This window comes from Bufo bufo, chromosome 2, assembly GCF_905171765.1.
Source record: "Bufo bufo chromosome 2, aBufBuf1.1, whole genome shotgun sequence".
Lineage (NCBI taxonomy): Eukaryota > Metazoa > Chordata > Amphibia > Anura > Bufonidae > Bufo > Bufo bufo.
This window is the reverse complement of record NC_053390.1, coordinates 598941072-598964039: the sequence shown is the minus strand read 5'-3', so window position 1 is coordinate 598964039 and position 22968 is coordinate 598941072. Positions and strand designations below refer to the sequence as shown.

At 40.8% G+C, this 22968-nt stretch overlaps 1 protein-coding gene across 4 annotated transcripts in view; it reads left to right on the top strand.

Annotated features, from left to right (window-relative positions):
- Positions 1 to 22968, top strand: part of ALPK1 (alpha kinase 1) — a 172850-nt gene that overhangs the window by 62966 nt on the left and 86916 nt on the right. For all 4 annotated transcript variants that reach the window (XM_040418354.1, XM_040418355.1, XM_040418356.1 and 1 more), the window contains one exon: positions 8840 to 8994. In XM_040418354.1, coding sequence (XP_040274288.1) covers positions 8840 to 8994 — 155 coding nt within the window. The remainder of the gene's footprint in view (positions 1 to 8839; positions 8995 to 22968) is intronic.

The window sequence follows — 22968 nt, the reverse complement described above, 5'->3', positions numbered from 1 at the left end:
GTTCCTGTGTATGAACTTTCCTACCATCAAGGTCAGTTCATACTGATAGTTAGTCAGGACTTGGATTAGGGTTGTTCTAGGAGGTAACCTTCTCATTTACCCTAGTTTCCAGGCCTCGTTTCTTTCCCCTTCCCTCCTGTGCTCGGTGTGGAGTTTTCCACCCACATCGCATCCGTGACATTACCATAATTATTATTATTTGCCAAATGCCAGAGTAATAAGAGAGAGAATGTTTTAAGGCATTTTTATTATTTTTTGCAATGTCAAAAGTTTACATACACTAAAATGACTATGCCAATTCTGGACTGCCCATATGATGATGCCATGTGTTTGGAAGCTTCTGTTAGGTTTGTTGGCAACATCTGAGTTAATTAGAGACACGCCTGTGGATGTATTTATATGCACACCTGAAACACACTGCTTCTTTGTGTAGCATCATGGCAAAATGTAAAGAAATCAGCTAAGATATCAGGAAGAGAATTGTGAACAAGTCTGGCTCAACCTTGGGTGCAATTTCAAGATACCTGAAGGTTCCTCGTTCATTTGTACAAACAATTATACGCAAGTACAAACAAGATGGGAATGTCCAGCCATCATACCGCTCAGGAAGGAGACGGGTTCTGTGTCCCAGAGATGAATGTGCTTTGGTCCGACATGTGCATATCAACCCAAGGACAAAAGCAAAAACCTTGTGAAGATGATGGCTGAAGCTGGAAAGATTGTGTCAATATCCACAGTGAAACGAGTACTATATCAAGATGGGCTGAAAGGCCACTCTGCCAGGAGGAAGCCATTACTCCAAAAGAAACATAAAAAAGCCAGATTAATGTTTGCAAATGCACACAGGAACAAAGACCTTCATTTTTGGAGACATGTCCTGTGGTCTGACAAAACTAAAATGGAACTTTTTGGTCATAATGACCATCGTTACGTTTGGAGGAAAAAGGGAGAAGCTTGGAAGCCTAAGAACACCATCCCAACTGTGAAACATGGGGGTGGCAGCATCATGTTGTGGGGTTGTTTTGCTGCAGGAGGGACTGGTGCACTTCACAAAATAGATGGCACCACGAGGAAAGAAGATTATGTGGAAATACTGAAGCAACATCTCAAGACATCACCCAGGAAGTTAAAGCTTGGGCGGAAATGGGTCTTCCAAATGAACAATGACCCGAAGCATACTGCCAAACTGGTTACAAAGTGGCTTAAGGATAACAAAGTCAATGTTTTGGAGTGGCCATCGCAAAACCCTGATCTCAATCCTATTGAAAAATTTATGGGCAAAACTCAAAACAAAGTCAGGTGCGGGCAAGGCGACCAACAAACATGGCTCAGTTACACCAGTTTTGTCAGGAGGAATGGGCCTAAATTCCGACCAACTATTGTGAGAAGCTTGTGGAAGGATATCCAAAATGTTTGACCCAAGTCATACAGTTTAAGGGCAATAGTACCAAATATTAATGAAATGTATGTAAACGTTTGACTTTGCAGAAAGTAATAAAAATGCCTTAAAACATTCTCTCTCTCTTTCTTTTTCTCTCATTATTCTGCCATTTGGCAAATAATAATAATTATGGTAATCCTAATTGACCAAAAACAGGAAAGGTTTATTCTGATTTCATGTCAGATATTGAGAAAAACATGCATATGTGTCTTTTTATATAGTGTATGTAAACTTCTGGTTTCAACTGTATATACAGTATATTCTGTTTTTGATGGATCTTTTTTTGTTTTGCTTTATTTATGTTTTACAATGGTAGTGGAGATATATTTGTTATACACTCACCTAAAGAATTATTAGGAACACCATACTAATACGGTGTTGGACCCCCTTTTGCCTTCAGAACTGCCTTAATTCTATGTGGCATTGATTAAACAAGGTGCTGATAGCATTCTTTAGAAATGTTGGCCCATATTGATAGGTTAGCATCTTGCAGTTGATGGAGATTTGAGGGATGCACATCCAGGGCACGAAGCTCCCGTTCCACCACATCCCAAAGATGCTCTATTGGGTTGAGATCTGGTGACTGTAAGGGCCATTTTAGTACAGTGAACTCATTGTCATGTTCAAGAAACCAATTTGAAATGATTCGAGCTTTGTGACATGGTGCATTATCCTGCTGGAAGTAGCCATCAGAGGATGGATACATGTTCTCATTCTGTTTACGCCAAATTCGTAATCTACCATTTGAATGTCTCAACAGAAATCGAGACTCATCAGACCAAGCAACATTTTTCCAGTCTTCAACAGTCCAATTTTGGTGAGCTTGTGCAAATTGTAGCCTCTTTTTCCTATTTGTAGTGGAGATGAGTGGTACCCGGTGGGGTCTTCTGCTGTTGTAGCCCATCCGCCTCAAGGTTGTGCGTGTTGTGGCTTCACAAATGCTTTGCTGCATACCTCGGTTGTAATGAGTGGTTATTTCAGTCAACGTTGCTCTTCTATCAGCTTGAATCAGTCGGCCCATTCTCCTCTGACCTCTAGCATCCACAAGGCATTTTTGCCCACAGGACTGCCGCATACTGGATGTTTTTCTCTTTTCACACCATTCTTTGTAAACCCTAGAAATGGTTGTGCGTGAAAATCCCAGTAACTGAGCAGATTGTGAAATACTCAGACCGGCCCGTCTGGCACCAACAACCATGCCACGCTCAAAATTGCTTAAATCACCTTTCTTTCCCATTCTGACATTCAGTTTGGAGTTCAGGAGATTGTCTTGACCAGGACCACCCCCCTAAATGCATTGAAGCAACTGCCATGTGATTGGTTGACTAGATAATTGCATTAATGAGAAATAGAACAGGTGTTCCTAATAATTCTTTAGGTGAGTGTATATGATACATTTACTCTGTATCTGACAGGGTCAAAACATGGCCTGGTACCATATCTATACAGTAAACTTGGTTCACATACCAAATCTATGTGATAAAGTTGGTTCTGGTCTCTTATCAAAGTAGTATGCTTGGTTCAAATTCTGTATCTATGTAGTAAGCTTTGTTCTAGTTTCATATCTATGTAATAAGCTTGGCTCTGGTTCTGTATCTATGAAGTAAGTTGGTCCTTTTAAAACCTTAGACTGGTAGGAGAACTGCAATCTTCATACAACCATACAGCCTTAATCTGTAAAGGTTATGAGGTATTGAAGATAAAGTGGGCTGGACAGTCAAGGGGTGAGGAGTTGTTGCACTATTACAGTTACTGAAGATATTAAGATGAGGGTTCAAAAGGGGCAACATACTTATTATTAAAGATAAGGGGGATGTTAATGAGCTGCTCCATAACACTTATTGAAGATGTGGATTGAGGGGTGGACTGCAGTGGAAGTTATGAGCTGCACCATAATCTTTATTGAACATATTAAAGGTGAAAGAGTAGGGCTTGGAGAGCTGGTACAATGTGAGGGCCTGTATTCTAGGAGAGTGTAGCTTTGGGAAAGTGCACTGTACTTTAAAATATGTATTTTTGCATTATAACAGTTTAAACAATAATTATTTTGTTTGAAAGTTGCAACAATGACTATTCTATATTTATTTTACAATTCTTAAGCTATTTTATTAACATTTAACTGATCACTTCTTTAGGGGTACTGGGAGGGAACTTTTTTGTCACTAGGGGGTACTTAGCATGAAAAGGTTGAGAAACACTGCTTTAAGGAATCTTTGAACTCACTGGTCCCTTGCTATATGTTCATGAGACAGATTTTTTAAATCTGCCTACAAAATTCAGTGCAGAATCTGTGCCTTTTTTTGGATGCGGTTTTTTTATTTTTTATATTTTTTTTAACTATTTAGTGTTTACTTTGATACAAAAACTTCAATACAATAAAAAAAAAGTTATGGGTCTTGGGATGTGACAATGCAATTGTGCAAAAGTAGTAAAACGTTAAAAAACTATATGTATTTATTATCACTATAATTGTACTGACCCAGAGAATAAAGTTATCATACTATTTATGCTGCAAAGTGAACGTCACTAAATTTACAACGTAAAAAATCTAGCCATATTGATGTTTTTTCCCATCCCCCCAGAAAGAGTTAATAAAATGAGTTATGTGTACCCCAAAATGGTGCCACTATAAACTACAACTTGTCCTGCAAAAAACAAGCCTTAATGCAGCTACATTGATAGAAAAATAAAAAAGTTATACTATAGCTCTTAGAATGCGACAATGAAAAAAAAAAGACCCCGAATGCCTACAGATGACTACAGGTGACGGCGACTTGGTGTCATTGTCATAGTTGCACGTGTTGATAATTTGAAGAAAAGCATTTAGCTTTTGTGTATAATAGTCTTGAAATACAAAACATAGTATATACCAGTTATGGTGTGTTACCTTTACAATATTAATTCAGCTTTATAGAAAACATTCAAAAAGGATGAGGACTGTCTCTCTACGTAATTCACCCATAATGGGCACTTGTGTGTCACTTTTATTCTCTCTGCCTAGCCATGCAGAGACAGAACAGTTCATGGAGCTGTGTGCACAGGAAGAATTTCCTCTCATGTCTCTATTTTTCTTTTCAGACCTCAGGCCGGCCAGTAGACCTTCTTTGCCTTAGGCATTTTCATTTGGATTCTTGTCCTCAGTGAAAATTGCTCTTTAGGAAGCATATCTGTCATCCTTCTTGTATCACTGCTCATTTTGGGTGGTCTGTTTGATAGCCTATGAAAAACAATCTGCTTATTCTCCTTTGATTGCATGAGTTGTTACAGGGCATCAGCGCCATAAATATTCAAGGAAAATCGCCATATCACTTTAAGGGCTAGAAAAAAGTTGTACCTTTTGAAGATATTGTGCATCATGTTACAAAGGAAAATCCATAAAGCTGTATCTATGAGATAGACATATCAATCAAGGATATTGACTGTGCCATTTAAGATTTGATCGTACAGCTGTTGTGCTAGTTTATGGTTTAGTTAACTTTTAGTAAAGTGTGTACAGAGCCTCTTAGGTGACATACAGAGTGCCTACAGCTGGCACTGTAGAGACATAGGCACACGTGTGGCACTGTTTGGCGCTTCTGTAGAAAACCATATTAGTCCTTTTTCACACGTTCGGTATTTGACTAGTTTTTGTATCAGTATTTGTGAGTTAAAACCAGGAGTGGCATCTACAGAGAGAAAAAGGATAGTGGAACGATTTCTACATCTTCTTTAACTGAACCCACTCCTGGCTTTGGCTTGCAAATTGTACATAATACTGACTGTGTGAAAATGGCCATACCAAATTATTTGATGGAGCATATGGGGGATACAGTATGGCTCCATATACTTCTGTAAGAGTGGCTTCACTAACAAAATCTTATATTTCACAGAATTTGCCTGCACATTAAAGTTCAAGGCTATATATATATATATATATATATATATATATAGGTGTAAAGTAGAAATGGCTTAGTTTCCCATAGCAACCAATCAGATTCCACTTTTCATTTTTCACAGCTCCTTTGGAAAATGAAAGGTGGAATCTGATTGGGCAACTACTAAGCCAGTTTTACTTTACACCAGTTTGATTAATCTCCCCCATAGATTTGGAAATCTGAAGGTCTCTATGCTACAAGATGAAGGAACACAGTGATTTTAGTAGCCTGGGACCTCCACCTAGACAGTCATCTATCTCCATGACATGTCATTAGAGGCATACAAAGATTGGGTAGTATTTTTAAAGTGTTAATAGAGCCAGGTATTATAGGGATTGCTGAACATATCACAGGACCTCAATGAAGAAGGTAGTTTCTCGGCCAGTGTTTCATATGATCCATCTTGCCGCAGATTGACAAAAGGATTCACCTTGGTGAGGGATTCAGTGATGGCGCAGATTGTGCAGGCAATTGCACCCAATATTTTTCCTGTATAATCTGGTTTAGTACTGCTTTTTTTTTTTTTGCGTAGAATGACATCTCAGTGTAATAGCATCTCAAGTTCTTCTAACTGTAGTTAAAATTCTAACATATGATTGGATTAAACAAAACCAAACTTGGACAAAATGAGAGCCAGGTTAGTGCAAAGTGGGCTGCGTGGAACATATTAAGACAAACGAATGGATGGAGCTAATTCTACCTAAATGCATCATTTAAGGGTGTGCCAAATTGTGCTGCACCCTCTCCATTATGACACATTTATCATTTTTAAAACCATCTAGAGGCTAATTGACCATTATAGTATTATGAATAATTTTATTTTTCTTGGTTAGTTATTTACTGAAGTGGACACATGAGAGCCTCAAATGGTTGCAGTCAGATTCTCTTACCTTATTTAACCTTGTCTTTCAATCTGTGCATTTTATGTGACACTGTATTCTATACTATATTCTACGATGTGCAGTTATTTTTCTTTGATGTGCATACATATTTTGCTCACTTTTACTTCCATAATTAACCATCATTTTGCTATCATATGCTTGTACCCCATAAATTGTCCATTATGTCCATGCACAAGGAATCACCCACTTAGAGTAGGTACAATAGGTTACATCCTGGTGCTGTTTGCTCATGCATAGTGGCTAGATAAGTGGATGTGTATCTTGCTGACAAATTCACTAACAGGACCTTTATTTACTGTAACTTTACATGCTTGAATGGGTTTTATGAAGTCACAATATTGATAGGAAGAGCAGTCAACATCAGATTGAAGGGATTCCTCTTGGTACCCCAGCCTGTCAACTGTTTGAAGGGCTCATAATTGAAAACTGTTGGAAAGCCTTTTTATTGATTATAGTGGTCCATAGACCAGAACGCTGCACCTTTAGTAAAGGCTGTGCATTGTAATTTTGTCCCATTCAAGTTTAATACCCAGAACAACCGGTACTAAGTGTGACCAGTGCAGACTGGGCCCGGCGAGTTCTTAAAACAGCTGATTGGTGCGGGTTCTGAAAGCTGGACACCCTCCGATCTAATATTGTCATCTCAGAAATTCCTTTAAACCTGAATGGCAATTAAAAAGCACGAGGTGGAGAAAAGAAAGGCGTTCATAGGGTTAGAATGTACAGACTTTATGCAGTATACACCGCAAATCTAGATCAAGGAGGCTCACAAGTTGTGCAATGAATATGTAGGTGGGTGAATGCAGCCAGTGCCCAAATCTCCTCGTCTTGAGTGCCAACCAACTTGGTGTGAGAAAGCAGTAACAGTATAGCAGTTTGTGCCCAGAAACATGTATGGGAGACCTGGAATATTAAAGGATTGCTTGGATTTCTTCTTGCTGGGAATTATCCTTAAAGAGGACCTTTCACTTGTAAAAACTATGTGAACTAAGTATGCTGCCATGTAGAGCGGCGCCCGGGGATCTCACTGCACTTACTATTATCCCCGGGCAGGGGATAACGGAGCGGTGCCTGGGGATAATAGTAAGTGCAGTGAGATCCCCGGGCGCCGCTCTACATGGCAGCATACTTAGTTCACATAGTTTTTACAAGTGAAAGGTCCTCTTTAATTATTGTGATGCCAAGTACCGTGTGACTGGTCTGTAAAGTTGCTTTAAACATAAAGAAAAGTGCTACCATGACATTAACTGTTACTCTATAAGGAAGTTACTTAGGCTGTGGATGTGATGGTAGCAGAGCCTAACTCGCCTATATTAGCATTCATAACTTACACTATCCAGACAGTTCAGCTGGGCTCCTTTAATGCAGTCTTCTCTGTTGTCCTGCATTTTGGCATCTGAGTTTTTGTTTGGGACATTAGTACAAATATACTGTACAGTGCATGGTGTGAAAACTATGCTACTCAGGAGGCCAACCATCATAGTGGCACACAGGCTACACCTAACAAGCAGGTACTGTTGAGATATTTATCTCACCTTTTAGAAGAATTCTGAATACACAAGAATCACAAAACACAACCCTAATACAACACATACAACTCATGAACAGCTTTTAGGTAAACGGGTAAATATTGTAGACTTGTATATGACCATAAATGTTAGGACATGAACATAATATCATACCTTGAAGGGGTTGTCTAATATAATAAAAACATGCCCAGCAACAGTAAATGTGATAAAATAACAAATGAAGTAATAGTTACAATTTTTTCCCCTGCTACCTTGTTATGCAGGTGGTCCGTCCCCATCACTGCATTTCTCTTGCTGGTGGTCATGACCATCTCTGTGCTCACTCGCTCCAGGGCACTGTCCTGCTGGCAATGCCTCTCGCTGCCTGTAGGACATGCGTGTGCTCTCTATGGCTCTTAAAGGGCCCTAACCTACCCCTGCCTATGCCTGGCTAACCTAGGATACTTAAGGCACCTTCCTCTATAGGAAAGTGCCTGAACAATAGATTCTAGAACGCTAGTTTCCTGCAAAGGTGTACCGTTAGCTTGTTTGCCTGTCCATGTACCGACTTCTGCCTGACTTTTTTGTATTTGACCCTTCACTGCCTGACCTGACTGTTTTATTACATTTACTATTGCTGGGCACGTTTTCCTCTAACTTGGACAACCCCTTAAAGCTATACTGTGAAGTGCTACACTTTGAAAACATTGTCGTGTTAGTAGGTGAAAATAGATTTTTCTTTCTCCTATTGATTACAGAGTAGATGGGTTTACTTCCTTTTGAAAGTATGTTTGTCTCCACTCACTCAGTTAACTTAATGTTTTACTTCCCATTAAAAACCTATTTAATGGCCGATTGCTCTAGCTTACCTTGAGGGCACAAGTGAATAGTCCCTCAGTTGACAGACAATTTCTTATTATCAGTGTTGTGGTTGAAGGCAGCTATGTGTAGCAAGTGCACAAAGGTATATGGGAAAATGAGGTATTTTCATATGGTGTGCATACCACAACATAACAGATGAGTCTTGTCATTACGTAAAGGAGATATCTTTACATGTGCTTTGACCTTTTCCAGCTTCGCTCCCAGCCGATCTGAAGACCCTTATCCAGGAGGCAAAGGAAATGAAGTGGCCATTTGTACCAGAAAGGTGGCAATACAAACAGGATGTGGGCCCAGAAGACAAAACAAACCTTCAAGACCTTATTAACCCAAGACTGCATGACTTACTGGTATGGATGACATAGCCTGCTTATATCAATTTGACATGTATGCATGTGTGGCAAACCTCTTAAATCTATCTCAGTTAACACTTTGGCCCACATTTATTAATCTATTTGCTCTATTCTTTTTTTTATGTGTCTTACCTGTACCCCAAAATATTAACTTTTCACATTTCACTGAATATACACATCAATGATGGTGTGAATAGGGCATTAGATGTGCAGTTTGCTGAATAGGTTAAAGTGGTTGGCCAGAAAATTAAAACTGAGCAGAGCCTGGAGGAGAGGTGTAAACCGATAAAAGAAAGCCACTTATCTTATGACGGTCCTGTGACCCAGCCCAGCAGCCCCCATTACCGCTAGACCACAAGTGATGGTGTGCAGGTCCTACTAATGTGGCCACTGCAGTCAATCATTGGTCTCAGCAGTCAAGTGTGCCAGAACAGCACAGTTGGACTTGGGGGCATGACATAAAGTTTCTCTATACCTATAGGCTCTTTAACTGGAATGTCAGCTACAAAATGCACTATAAACTGCAAGCATTACCTTGCAGATGTTGTCATCATGTTTCTAAAGATCTTTTTGCCTTAGATGTTGGATGCGCATGATTGCTGAAAAAGGACTTTCATTTCCCGGCAGACTGTATGTAAAACGGGTTCTTGAAGTCAAGGGGGCAGCGGCTTTCTTGCTTGAATTCAAGCTTGCCACTCCCTTTTCCCTTTGCATTAGATTGACGGCCTTTGGTATGCTTTCAGGCGCGATTTTATCCTCAGATCTCGTGCATGCGCTGTCTGATCATGCTCTGCAGTCTACTTGGCTTCTTGCTTGGCACAAGAGTGAGATCTGTGGATGAAATTGTGCCTGAAAGTATACCAAACATTAGGGTAGCTAGTGTTCCCTCTAAGCCGTGCTTTCTGAAAAGGAAAGGGTTAAACTCACATGGGAATTAACAAGCCCAATAACAGTTTTACTTGCTGCATAGTTTGGAATGTTTAACTCTTTCAGTTCTAAAGAACACAGCTTAGAGGGATTGGTAACTACTGAGCTTTTTAGTCTACCACTGGATGCAGGAGAAGGTGGACCACAGTTAAACAGCAGGGGGCGCTACTAGAGAGGAAAATAATTTACACAAAAAGCTGAACAGTATTTTTATTACATGTATATTGCACTAAAACTTCATTTGCATTCTCCCTGGCTAAGAGCGGTGCGCTCTGATTGGATGCGCTCACTGCCAGGGAGAAGAGAACCGCCCCCAGCTAAACTGCGAGTCTCCGCCTAGTATAACCGAGTCGGCTCATTATAATAAAAGGCGCCAAAATCAACGGGGCCAACAGCGTCTTTGAAAAAAAAAAAGTGCCATGGCATCAGTGGGGGCTGCCCTATAAGGTAAGACCATAATTAGACTAGGGCTAAACTGATGAAAGGTCCTCTTTAAGTATTGCATAATAATTTAAAGCTACGCTGACCTTCTTTAGTGTCTAGTTATACGCTTTAAACTAATGGTGGCCGAGCACAATGTGATCACTTTTATCTTTTGTGTATGTGTGTGCATGACGTGCTTTAAGAAGGAAGCCAAACCCTTACATTTGGCTGATTATGTTGCAACATTAGACTAATTCTGTATTGTCATTTTATTTGGGGGGGGGGGGGGATTTGTGACCTTAGACAGAAATTTATGGCTGATTTTGACCTTTCCTGTGACCCCTGCAAAGCTTCTTAACTTAAAAGAGTACAGTCCTGATTCTCTCACAATGAGCACCTGCAGGAAACACCCCAAGAAACCTGGATAGATGAGAGATTAATGTGGCTAGAATAGCAAAGCAGTGTTTTCCGTATTATGCCCTCTCCACAGGTAGATAGGACTTTTCTGAGATGATACCAATTATTTATTGCCGAAACATCTGTTGATAACTGCAGCTGCCCCTGTTAGACAAAGCACATCACAGGGTCACAGACTATAAGGACCTGAAATCCTTGCCTCATGCTAGTTTAAGACTATTCACCAAATCTCCTGCCTGTGTTCTGTACCCTTCCCCCTCGGACACAAGACCATGGGAAGTGTAAACGTTTCCTACATGATCAACAAGGAGTTGCCTTCTCCTTCTCATACACTTTGAAGTATCATTTCATCCTTTGAACCAATTTATAGCTCACAGTTATTAAAGCATGCAGGGCCAAAAAAAAGACAAGCCGCTTCACTGCCATTCATTGCACCAGGGAAACGTTGCACCTTTGACCCATAGATAATATAAAGTGTCAATTTTGCATCTATTTCATTATCATTAGTCATAGCAAGTTTTATTATACATATCTGTATAATAAGCCTATGTAGTCGAGGACAGCTTTAAAAGCGTGCAGATGTATCATTGTAATTCATTAAATGCTTACTGCTTAGACATTGTCTCAACGTTACAAAGGCAAGGGTGCGCCGTGCTATCGAAGGCTTTCCACGTTCCAACCTTTCATATGTACAATTATCATCCATTATGTTAATTTAACCACACTCTTACTACAGGACAGGGTTTGCAGTCTCATCCATTGGACTGTGTTTGTTAATACGGCCTACAAGCTTCTACAATATATCCTGATGTCTGCGAGAATACATATTGCCTCCAGGTGGAGTTCTCCTTCACTTTCTATATTTTTGAAACATAAATTTAAAGAAAAAATGTATAAAGATGTACATGGAGTTTGTTAATAAAAAAAAACCTTTACACTGATTTAGCCGATGGCTGTAACTTCATTATGGAGACAGGGCACATCTTAGAAGCTTAGGTGGCTCAGCAGAGCAAAATAATTTTCAAGTATTTTCCATTCAGAGTGATCATTTAAGGCTTTTCACAAAATATGTGAAGCACCATGTGCATGGACTTGGCAGTGTCATCATAAAATGACCATTAAATTGTATCTCACACATTATCATCAGCAGTCCATAATGTGTATATTCTTGCTCAGTTATGTAGCAAATTATAATCTGAAGAATTACAATATTTAGCAATACAGGCAGGGCTTTTAGCTTCTTAAAGGGGTTAACCGGGGTACAGATATGATGACCTATCCTCAGAATAGGCCATCAATATCTTATCGGTGGGGAACCAACACCTGATACTCCCACCAATCAGCTGTTTCAGCTGCCACGGCACCAGTGATTGTGTGGAGTGGAAGCAAAAGGCTAAGTACACTGACACAGGTTTACTCATATTGGTGCATTTTGCACCATCTTAGAATATGAACCACAGTCTCATTATTAAACAAATTTACTATTCTGGTGCATGGACCTTTGAGTATCGTAAATCTTGCGCCAGAAATGCGCCAAAAATGTGTCCATGCACCAAAAAAATGGTCTAGTCTAAGTTTACATTCTAACGTGTACTTACACAGTTTTATTAAAAAGTGCGCATGATTGCTGAAAAAGGACTTCCATTCCCCCGCAGGTCGTATGTAAATTAGGTTCTTAAAGTCAAGGGGGCAGCGGCTTTTTTGCTTGTAATCATGCTCACCTTTGCATTTTATTAACGGCCTTTGGTATACTTTCAGGCGCGATTCCATCCCCAGATCTCGTGCATGCACTGCATGATCGTGTGTCCGGCGCATGCGCATTGATCCCTACTGCAGTCTACTTGGCTTCATGCTGGGCGTAAGCGTGAGACCTGAGGATGGAATCGCTTTAGAAAGTATACCAAAGGCTAGGATAGCTAGTGTTCCCTCCAAGCTGTGCATTCTGAAAAGGAAAGGGTTAAAGTCACATACTTAGGGCGCATTCACACACTCACTGCTCCGTGTTTTGTGGTCCGCAAAGATGCCTCCTGTGTGCGTTCCGCAATTTACAGAACGGACGGCCCATTATAGAAATGCCTATTCTTGCCTGTGATTGCAGACAAGAATAGGACCTGCTCTATATTTTTTGTGGGGCTGTAGAACGGAACAACGGATGCGGACAGCACACATCTTTTGTGGCCCCATTGAAATAATGGTTCCACCCCCGTTCCGCATAATTGCGGACTGGATGCGGACTCACTCATACAGTCATGTGAATGAGCCCTAAGAGGGATTAATAAGCCCAATAACAGCTTTACTTGCTGCAAAATTTTGGCGCACTGGGATGCATTTATGGCATGCCCCTTTCACACAAAGCCACAAGGAATAAAAAACGTAGAAATTATCGGTAACTATGGTACAAAGCATATACACCAGTTTTTTGGTGCAAAATGCCCCATAAACTGGCACATTTTCAATAGTAAATCTGCCCCACTGTTCATCTTCCAGCACTTGCGTACTGAAACTCAGTTCCTATTCACTTGAATGGACACTGAGCTGCAGTATCCTATCAAGGTCACTACACAGGAGGCTCCCTCATGAATAGGCCATCAATGTAAAAATCTGATAAACCCCTTTTAGATATCTTCTGACATATAACATTGGTAGCAGTCCAGGAGCTTAGACCCCCCCACTGATTCCCAGAATAAAAGTCACAGAACTCTATTTTGTCTGCAAACCCTCCTTGCACAGGTTGGAGATTTTTATAACTCACAATCTCTGGGAATAATCGTTGTGCATTGGTTGATTTCATTGTTCTGCATTTACATTTATAAATTAAGGGGCACGTTTTGTCCATACCATTATTTTCTTGTCCCCTGTTGAAAAATGACAGCTCTAATCTGATCGGCCCCTAAGAGAAAAATTATTTCAGATGTTGAATTAGACATCACTAGCATGATTATAAAAAATAAAAAAATTCAATGAGCAGGTGTTAAAAAAAAAAATGATTACTGGGCTGGAGTTTACATTCAGCCACTCAACGTCCATAGACTTTATTAGATTTTCAAACAACAGTGGGATCCTTCAGCTTTGTAGAGCACTTTTAATTAGAGTAGTAAGGGTTTTGTAGTAAAGAACCCCCATTTTTTGCAAATTTCTAATAATACTGAAAAGCCAATTGACGTGAAGGCTACAATATTACTTTTTTTTCACATTCTTCACACAAAGCCTACTCAGCGTGATTTAGTGATCTGGACTTCACATCCTTATTCCATATTGATATGAATATTCCTTATGTGTTCATTTAAGCAAACAGCCGTTTACAAGACTTTTATTGGAAATATAATTTATTTCATTGATAAGTTTTGCGGCACTGATATTTAGTTTCACCTTTCTTTTAGTTTAGAGCCTACCTTGTGATAATTTTATTAGTCTATTGTATGATATATTTTTTTAATATTTTAAAATGTTCTAAAGAAGAGCAGGGAGCACCTTTTTAATGCAGACATCCCCCTTTGTGGTCCATTGTAGTCGCGCTCTGCGAGGAACATTGTTAGTGGAGATGTTTGCCCTTGTTATCACCAGCTGGAACCTCCCCCTGTGAAATCAGAAACTTTTTTTCCTTTTTGTGTTATGTCAACGGAAAATGTAGAGCAGAACTGCACAATAGACTGATCGGCTCTGTCCCAACACTGTTGATATAATTGAGTTTGATCACGTGTGTAGATCTGGGACAGGGTGAAATGAGATTTGTCTCCACTCGGGATTGTTTGCCTGAGACTCACACAAAACGGTATTAGAAAGTGGCACACGTGGAAACATTAGTCTTTAATGTAGGTTTTGTAAGGATGCTTTTCTTTTTGTTTAATTCACTTGAAAAAAAGAAAATGTTTATCCTACTTTTATAAATGTCACTGCTATTGTCAAATATATTCACTGTGTATGATATTCCAATAGCATTCACAAAAATGGTAAATGGCAAAACCTGAATTATTCAGTGTAAACAGGAAAGAATATAAAGTCAGGTCCGTAAATATTGGGACATCAACACAATTCTAACATGTTTGGCTCTATACACCACCACAATGGATTTGAAATTAAATGAACAAGATGTGCTTTAACTGCAGACTGTCAGCTTTAATTTGAGGGTATTTACATCCAAATCATGTGAACGGTGTAGGAATTACAACAGTTTGCATATGTGCCTCCCACTTGTTAAGGAACCAAAAATAATGGGACAGAATAATAATCATAAATCAAACTTTCACTTTTTAATACTTGGTTGCAAATCCTTTGCAGTCAATTACAGCCTGAAGTCTGGAACACATAGACATCACCAGATGCTGGGTTTCATCCCTGGTGATGCTCTGCCAGGCCTCTACCGCAACTGTCTTCAGTTCCTGCTTGTTCTTGGAGCATTTTCCCTTCAGTTTTGTCTTCAGCAAGTGAAATGCATGCTTAATCGGATTAAGCTCAGGTGATTGACTTGGCCATTGCATAACATTCCACTTCATTCCCTTAAAAAACTCTTTGGTTGCTTTTGCAGTATGCTTTGGGTCATTGTCCATCTGCACTGTGAAGCACCGTCCAATGAGTTCTGAAGCATTTGGGTGAATTTGAGCAGATAATATTGCCCGAAACACTTCAGAATTCATCCTGCTGTTTTGTCAGCAGTCACATCATCAATAAATACAAGAGAACCAGTTCCATTGGCAGCCATACATGCCCACGCCATGACACTACCACCACCATGCTTCACTGATGAGGTGGTATGCTTAGAATCATGAGCAGTTCCTTTCCTTCTCCATACTCTTCTCTTCCCATCACTCTTGTACAAGTTGATCTTGGTCTCATCTGTCCATAGGATGTTGTTCCAGAACTGTGAAGGCTTTTTTAGATGTCGTTTGGCAAACTCTAATCTGGCCTTCCTGTTTTTGAGGCTCACCAATGGTTTACATCTTGTGGTGAACCCTCTGTATTCACTCTGGTAAAGTCTTCTCTTGATTGTTGACTTTGACACACATACACCTACCTCCTGGAGAGTGTTCTTGATCTGGTCAACTGTTGTGAAGGGTGTTTTCTTCACCAGGGAAATAATTCTTCGGTCATCCACCACAGTTGTTTCCCATGATCTTCCGGGTCTTTTGGTGTTGCTGAGCTCACCGGTGGGTTCCTTCTTTTTAAGAATGTTCCAAATAGTTGTTTTGGCCATGCCTAATGTTTTTGCTATCTCTCTGATGGGTTTGTTTTGTTTTTTCAGCCTAATGATGGCTTGCTTCACTGATAGTGACAGCTCTTTGGATCTCATCTTGAGAGTTGACAGCAACAGATTCCAAATGCAAATAGCACACTTGAAATGAACTCTGGACCTTTTATCTGCTCATTGTAATTTGGATAATGAGGGAATAACACACACCTGGCCATGGAACAGCTGAGAAGCCAAATGTCCCATTACTTTTTGTTCCTTAACAAGTGGGAGGCACATATGCAAACTGTTGTAATTCCTACACCGTTCACCTGATTTGGATGTAAATACCCTCAAATTAAAGCTGACAGTCTGCAGTTAAAGCACATCTTGTTTGTTTCATTTCAAATCACTTGTGGTGGTGTATAGAGCCAAAAATGTAATAATTGTGTCGATGTCCCAATATTTATGTACCTGATTGTATAATTTTGCAGGATAAAAATCTATCCAACAAATGCATTCAGTTTTTTTTTTTTTTGTAGTAGCAGACTTCCTTGCCAACTGAGCAAATTAGGCTAGTTTCATACTAGCGGCAGGGGACTCCGGCAGGCTGTTCCAGCAGGTGAACAGCCTGTCGGATCCGTCCTGCCGCTAGTTCACGTGTGCTCCCGTACTGCCACTCCGTCCCCATTGACTATAATGGGCGCGGAGTTCCGGCGGCGGCACGGCAGTGCACGGCAAGAGGCAGCCGGACTAAAAGTACTTTTAAAAACATATAATACACACACTAGTGGGGTATGAGATAATAGTTGAATTAACTCGTAATAAAGTCCATACAATGCAGTTGGTAAATAGTTAATGTCCCATGATTCTACGATTAAATAAGTAGAAAAAATCGAGAGAAAAAAATCAAAAGACAAAAAATCCGAAGGAGAAAATCAATAGCAAGCAGTCTTTGACTATATTGAGTAGGATACTCACTTTTTGCGCAGTTCTGTGGCGTCCCACATGTAAGAGCGCTTACCTCGGTGTCGCTTTAATCAAATACCGGTGGCAAAGTGTAGTTACTTAACTGACATCCTAAAATCAGATCTCCATATGATCACTTCGATTTTCGCGAGGTGAGCTGTTTCTTTTCCTTTTTCTTTTCAGATAATACAGACTCTATCAATCTCGGTTAAAGTTGTAATGAAGCTTCGATCTTTTTGATCATGAATTTTTGTCAGTTGCCAGCCTTTAGTGAAATCGATCACCAGACAGTTTGCTTGCATTCGTTTCAGATGATAATTTCCAAGGTCTCTTTCAATATTGCATGGCCATGCTTCAAATTTCGGACTCTTTATGAATATCCCATCGATGCCAGACGCGTTTCGAAATAGATCCCTATTTCTTCCTCAGTGGGTATGTCCATATTCAAGAGTCCAAGACCTTATATACCTGTCTGTTGATTGCTGGGGCGGAACCCAGCAAATCAAACAGAATGTGCAGCACATGGGTGGGTCAGCGCTAATTCACCACCTCTTTTCTGTCAAAAAATCGCATTGCAGTAATAGTGCGTTTTCGATGCTGTTTTTTCGCATACATGCGTTTTTTCGGCTATAATTGCAGAATAGCATACAGGGCTCCAGATGGCGACCAAAACGGTCGCCAATGCGCCTTAAAATTTGCAGATGGCGACAAGACTTTTTAGTCTTGTCGCCATTTGCGACTGTACCGCCGCGATCCTGCGCAGCCTAAGTTCAGTAGCACACTGCACAGTGGAGAAGGAAGGAGTCCCTCCCTCTCCACTGTGACGCTGCCGCCACTACCACCAATGGGGAGATAGCAGGGAGGAGGAGGGGAGGGGAGGAGCTGTCGCCACTGCGCCGCCAATGAAATGAATGTAAAACATAAGTGTCTGCGACTCTGCAGCGGTATCACAGACCCGGCACCCGGCCTCAATAACAGGGCATGCGATCCGCGGCCATTAACCCCTCAGGTGCCCCAGATCGCATGCCCTGTTATTGAGGCCGGGTGCCCGGTCTGCGATACCGCTGCAGACAATTGTATGGAGTCAAAGAGGACCTTTCGTGGGTCCAAAGAATCTGAACTTATCAGCAGGCTGCATAGAGCGGCGCCCAGGGATCTAAGTGCACTTACTATTATTCCTGGGCGCCGCTCCGTTCGTCCGCTGTGGCCCCCGGTCTTTTCAGCATTCAGAGGAAGGAGGAGGAGACGCCAGTGTCTGTCCTTCTCCCTGACAGCAGCGCTGTCCAATCACAGCGCAGAACTCAGAGCCAGGGAGGTTTTTTCTCCCTGGCTTTGAGCTCTGCGCTGTGATTGGACAGCGCTGCTGTCATGGAGACGGAGACACACTGGCGTCTCCTCCTCCTTCCTCTGAATGCTGAAAATACCGGGGGCCACAGCGGACGAACGGAGCGGCGCCCAGGAATAATAGTAAGTGCACTTAGATCCCTGGGCGCCGCTCTATGCAGCCTGCTGATAAGTTCAGATTCTTTGGACCCATGAAAGGTCCTCTAGTGCGCTCTCCCAAAGCCTCTCCCCCCCCCCCCATTATCACTGGCCACAAGTCGTCCCCGTCTCCCTCCCATTGTTATATGGTGGCCACAGTGTCCCCATCCCCTTCATTGGTGGCAGTGGCAGATTACACTGCTGGGGCTCAGATAGTTACCATGGCAGCCAGGAAGCTACTGAAGCCCTGGCTGCCATGTTCAGCTCCCTGCTGCTGTGTGTACTATGCACAGGGCAGCAGGGAGAGTGTGAGGTCCTATTCACCCTGATAGAGATCTATCAGGGTGAATAGGACAAGGGATGAAAAGATCCAGGTTCTAGTCCCTAATGGGAGAAATGGTTGTCAAATAAAAAGTAAAAAAAAAACTAAAAAAATACTAAAAGTTTAAATGGCCCCCTTCCCAGTTTTACATATAAAATTTACAAACAAAGAACATATTACATATCGCCACGTCCCAAAAAGTGTGAGCTATTAAAATATTAAAAAATATTCCCACTCGGTGAAGGCCGTAACAGAAAAAAAAAAACTCTAAACCACGCAATTCGCCATTTTTAGTCACCTTGTTCCCCAGAAAATGTCCCTGGATGTGAGAGGCATGTGGTGCTGTTTTCTCCTATATGTAGTGCACCTGCGTCTCATCTTCTCAAAGTCCTTTTTTTTAAAATGATATGCATTTTAAATTTGGCGACTAAAAAATGTAATTTGGCTCCTAAATTTTTTAGTTTAGGAGCCAATGGCTCCTGGTCATTTTTTTTTTGTCTGGAGCACTGGCATATTAATATCAACCAATAAATCAAAAACATATTCCCACTTTTAGTTTTTAAGATAAACAATTCAATATGAATATATTGCACTTAATGTCAATAAAATCTATATGAGCACTTACACTATACTGGTTGCAGATCTTCCTACGTACAGAAACATAATAAAATTGATATGAAATGGTAAAATTTGTAAAAATAATTTGTAAAATTTGGAGTAGCTTCTACGATGGTGATGTGTGGAGGTGATGTGTGGAGGTGATGGTGATCGTAGAAGCTACTCCAAATTTTACAAATTATTTTTACTAATTTTACCATTTTATGTCAATTTTATTATGTTTCTGTACGTAGGAAGATCTGCAACCAGTATAGTGTAAGTGCTCATATAGATTTTATTGACATTAAGTGCAATATATTCATATTTAATTGTTTATCTTAAAAACTAAAAGTGGGAATATGTTTTTGATTTATTGGTTGATATTAATATGCTATTCTGCAATTATAGCCGAAAAAACGCATGTATGCGAAAAAACCGCATTGAAAATGCACTATTACCGCAATGCGATTTTTTGACAGAAAAGAGGTGGTGAATTAGCGCTGACCCACCCATGTGCTGCACATTCTGTTTGATTTGCTGGGTTCCGCCCCAGCAATCAACAGACAGGTATATAAGGTCTTGGACTCTTGAATATGGACATACCCACTGAGGAAGAAATAGGGATCTATTTCGAAACGCGTCTGGCATCGATGGGATATTCATAAAGAGTCCGAAATTTGAAGCATGGCCATGCAATATTGAAAGAGACCTTGGAAATTATCATCTGAAACGAATGCAAGCAAACTGTCTGGTGATCGATTTCACTAACGGCTGGCAACTGACAAAAATTCATGATCAAAAAGATCGAAGCTTCATTACAACTTTAACCGAGATTGATAGAGTCTGTATTATCTGAAAAGAAAAAGGAAAAGAAACAGCTCACCTCGCGAAAATCGAAGCGATCATATGGAGATCTGATTTTAGGATGTCAGTTAAGTAACTACACTTTGCCACTGGTATTTGATTAAAGCGACACCGAGGTAAGCGCTCTTACATGTGGGACGCCACAGAACTGCGCAAAAAGTGAGTATCCTACTCAATATAGTCAAAGACTGCTTGCTATTGATTTTCTCCTTTGGATTTTTTGTCTTTTGATTTTTTGTCTCAATTTTTTCTACTTATTTAATCGTAGAATCATGGGACATTAACTATTTACCAACTGCATTGTATGGACTTTATTACGAGTTAATTCAACTATTATCTCATACCCCACTAGTGTGTGTATTATATGTTTTTATATGTATTTTATGTTTTATTAAATTGCACTATTTACAAAAATATACTGCTCAGCGTGAACCCATATGTTTGAGTGCCGGTCCAATATTACTTAGATTGTTACTATTTTGAAGGGGTGATTCTAATTTGGACCCAGGCACCAATCCGTGTATATAGAGAGTGAGCCGTTCCACTTTTTCTCATTTAAAAGTACTTTTAGTCCGGCAGCCTCTCGCCGTGCGCTGCCGTGCCGCCGCCGGAACTCCACCCCCGCCGCCATTATAGTCAATGGGGCGGAGCGGCAGTCCGGGGGCACACGTGAAATAGCGGCAGGACGGATCCAACAGGCTGTTCACCCACCGGAACAGCCTGCCGGAGTCCTAAATAAATCCTGGAGTTAAGCCTTTGACCAAGAAAGGTAAAAATAATTACTCAAGAAGAGTATATGACAGTCAGAGCTACCTGACTTCGCTGGTTTGTAATATGCCTCCCAGTGAGTACCTTGCCTTTAGGGTACATTCACACTGTGTTTTGCGATCCACAAGTTGCGGATATCGGCCGTGTGCGTTCCACATTTTGCGGAACGCACACAGCCAGCCTTATGATAGAAATGCCTGTTCTTGTCCAAAAATATGACATGCTCTATCTTTTTTGCGGGGTCGCGGTACGGAAGTGTGCTGTCCGCATCTTTTGCAGCCCTATTGAATTGAATGGTCTGCATCTGTTCCGCAAAATTGACCCATAAATGCGGTTTTTGTGAATGTAGGCAGTATGCACTTTCATTCTATTCCAGATGGTGGCAGCACTGAATCCAATTTTGAAAACTGAAGTTTGATGTTTGTAATTTTCTTAAAATGATACATTCCAAGTTAGAAAGTCTAGCAGTATGTTTTAGCAGTATAGAAGGAGCTCCGAGTACGTAAGATAACTTCACATGATGATAAGGACTTCCACATAGGTTTAAGAGGTTCTGCTCAGACCATGTGCTAAGTGCTGGAAACTAGACATTTTAACCATTGCACTACCAAGCTGTCTTAAAAATATGAAATAATTGAACAATGTTTAGTTTTACATAATATGTAACCACAGCTACTGCTTATTTACCCTTTAAGGACTGGGCCAATTTTCATCTTCCTTTTTATTTTTAATGGCACCATTTATTTTATCATATCTTGTTTTGAAAAACAAGAAAAAAATTCTTAGTAGCGAGAAATTGAAGAAAATGTAATTCCACCATATAGACAAAAAATGATATGAAAATATCACTCTGTGGGTCAGCGCAATTAGAGTGATAGCACATTACATATATCATAATATTTTATATAATTTTTTTCCAAAAACAGCAAATCAACCATGTTTTTTTTTCTGTTGCAGTGTTCATCATATATTAGAATCATTTATAAATCTCTTATATCAGGGATGCTCAACCTGCGGCCCTCCAGCTGTTGCAAAACTACAACTCCCATCATCCCTGGTCAGCCTACAGAAGGGCATGGTGGGAGTTGTAGTTTTACAACAGCTGGAGGGCCGCAGGTTGAGCATCCCTGTCTTATATTATAAAAATGAGTTTCTGTCTGTCCCGACGTCTGTCTGTTCTTTATGCGCGACCAAACGACTGGACCAATCTTTACCAAATTTGGCACACAGGTACATCAAGACCGGGTCTCAGCTCTTTAGGACGTACCGTTCCTGAGATATTCCCAAAAAATGATCTGCATTAGCCAATACAAGCCCCCAACTGCCATGCACACGGTCACATGTCCCTTATCAGCCAATAGAAGCTCTCAGGCCCTTAGTCTCCACATACACACAGTTTTACTCCAGGTTTCCATAACAACCCAGCCATTTTTCTTCACTGCTGTAAGGCTACTTTCACACTAGCGTTCTGGGCTCCGCTTGTGAGCTCCGTTTGAAGTGGCTCACAAGCGGCTCCGAACGCATCCGTACTGCCCTAATGCATTCTGAGTGTACGCGGATCCGCTCAGAATGCATCAGTCTGGCAGCGTTCAGCCTCCACTCCGCTCAGCATGCGGACACCTGAACGCTGCTTGCAGCGTTCGGGTGTCCGCCTGGCCGTGCTGAGGCAAGCGGATCCGTCCAGACTTACAATGTAAGTCAATGGGGACGGATCCGTTTGAAGTTGACACAATATGGCTCAATCTTCAAACGGATCCGTCCCCCATTGACTTTCAATGTAAAGTCTGGACGGATCCGTCTGAACTACTTTCACACTTAGAATTTTTTCTAAGCTATAATGCAGACGGATCCGTTCTGAACGGATACAAACGTCTGCATTATAGGAGCGGATCTGTCTGTGCAGACAGCAGACGGATCCGCTCTGAACGCTAGTGTGAAAGTAGCCTAAGTCAGCTTTAGGCTAGGGCTACACGACGACATGCACAGCTCAGTAGACAGTATCACACAATAGACTTAGATACACAGCAGACAGTATCAC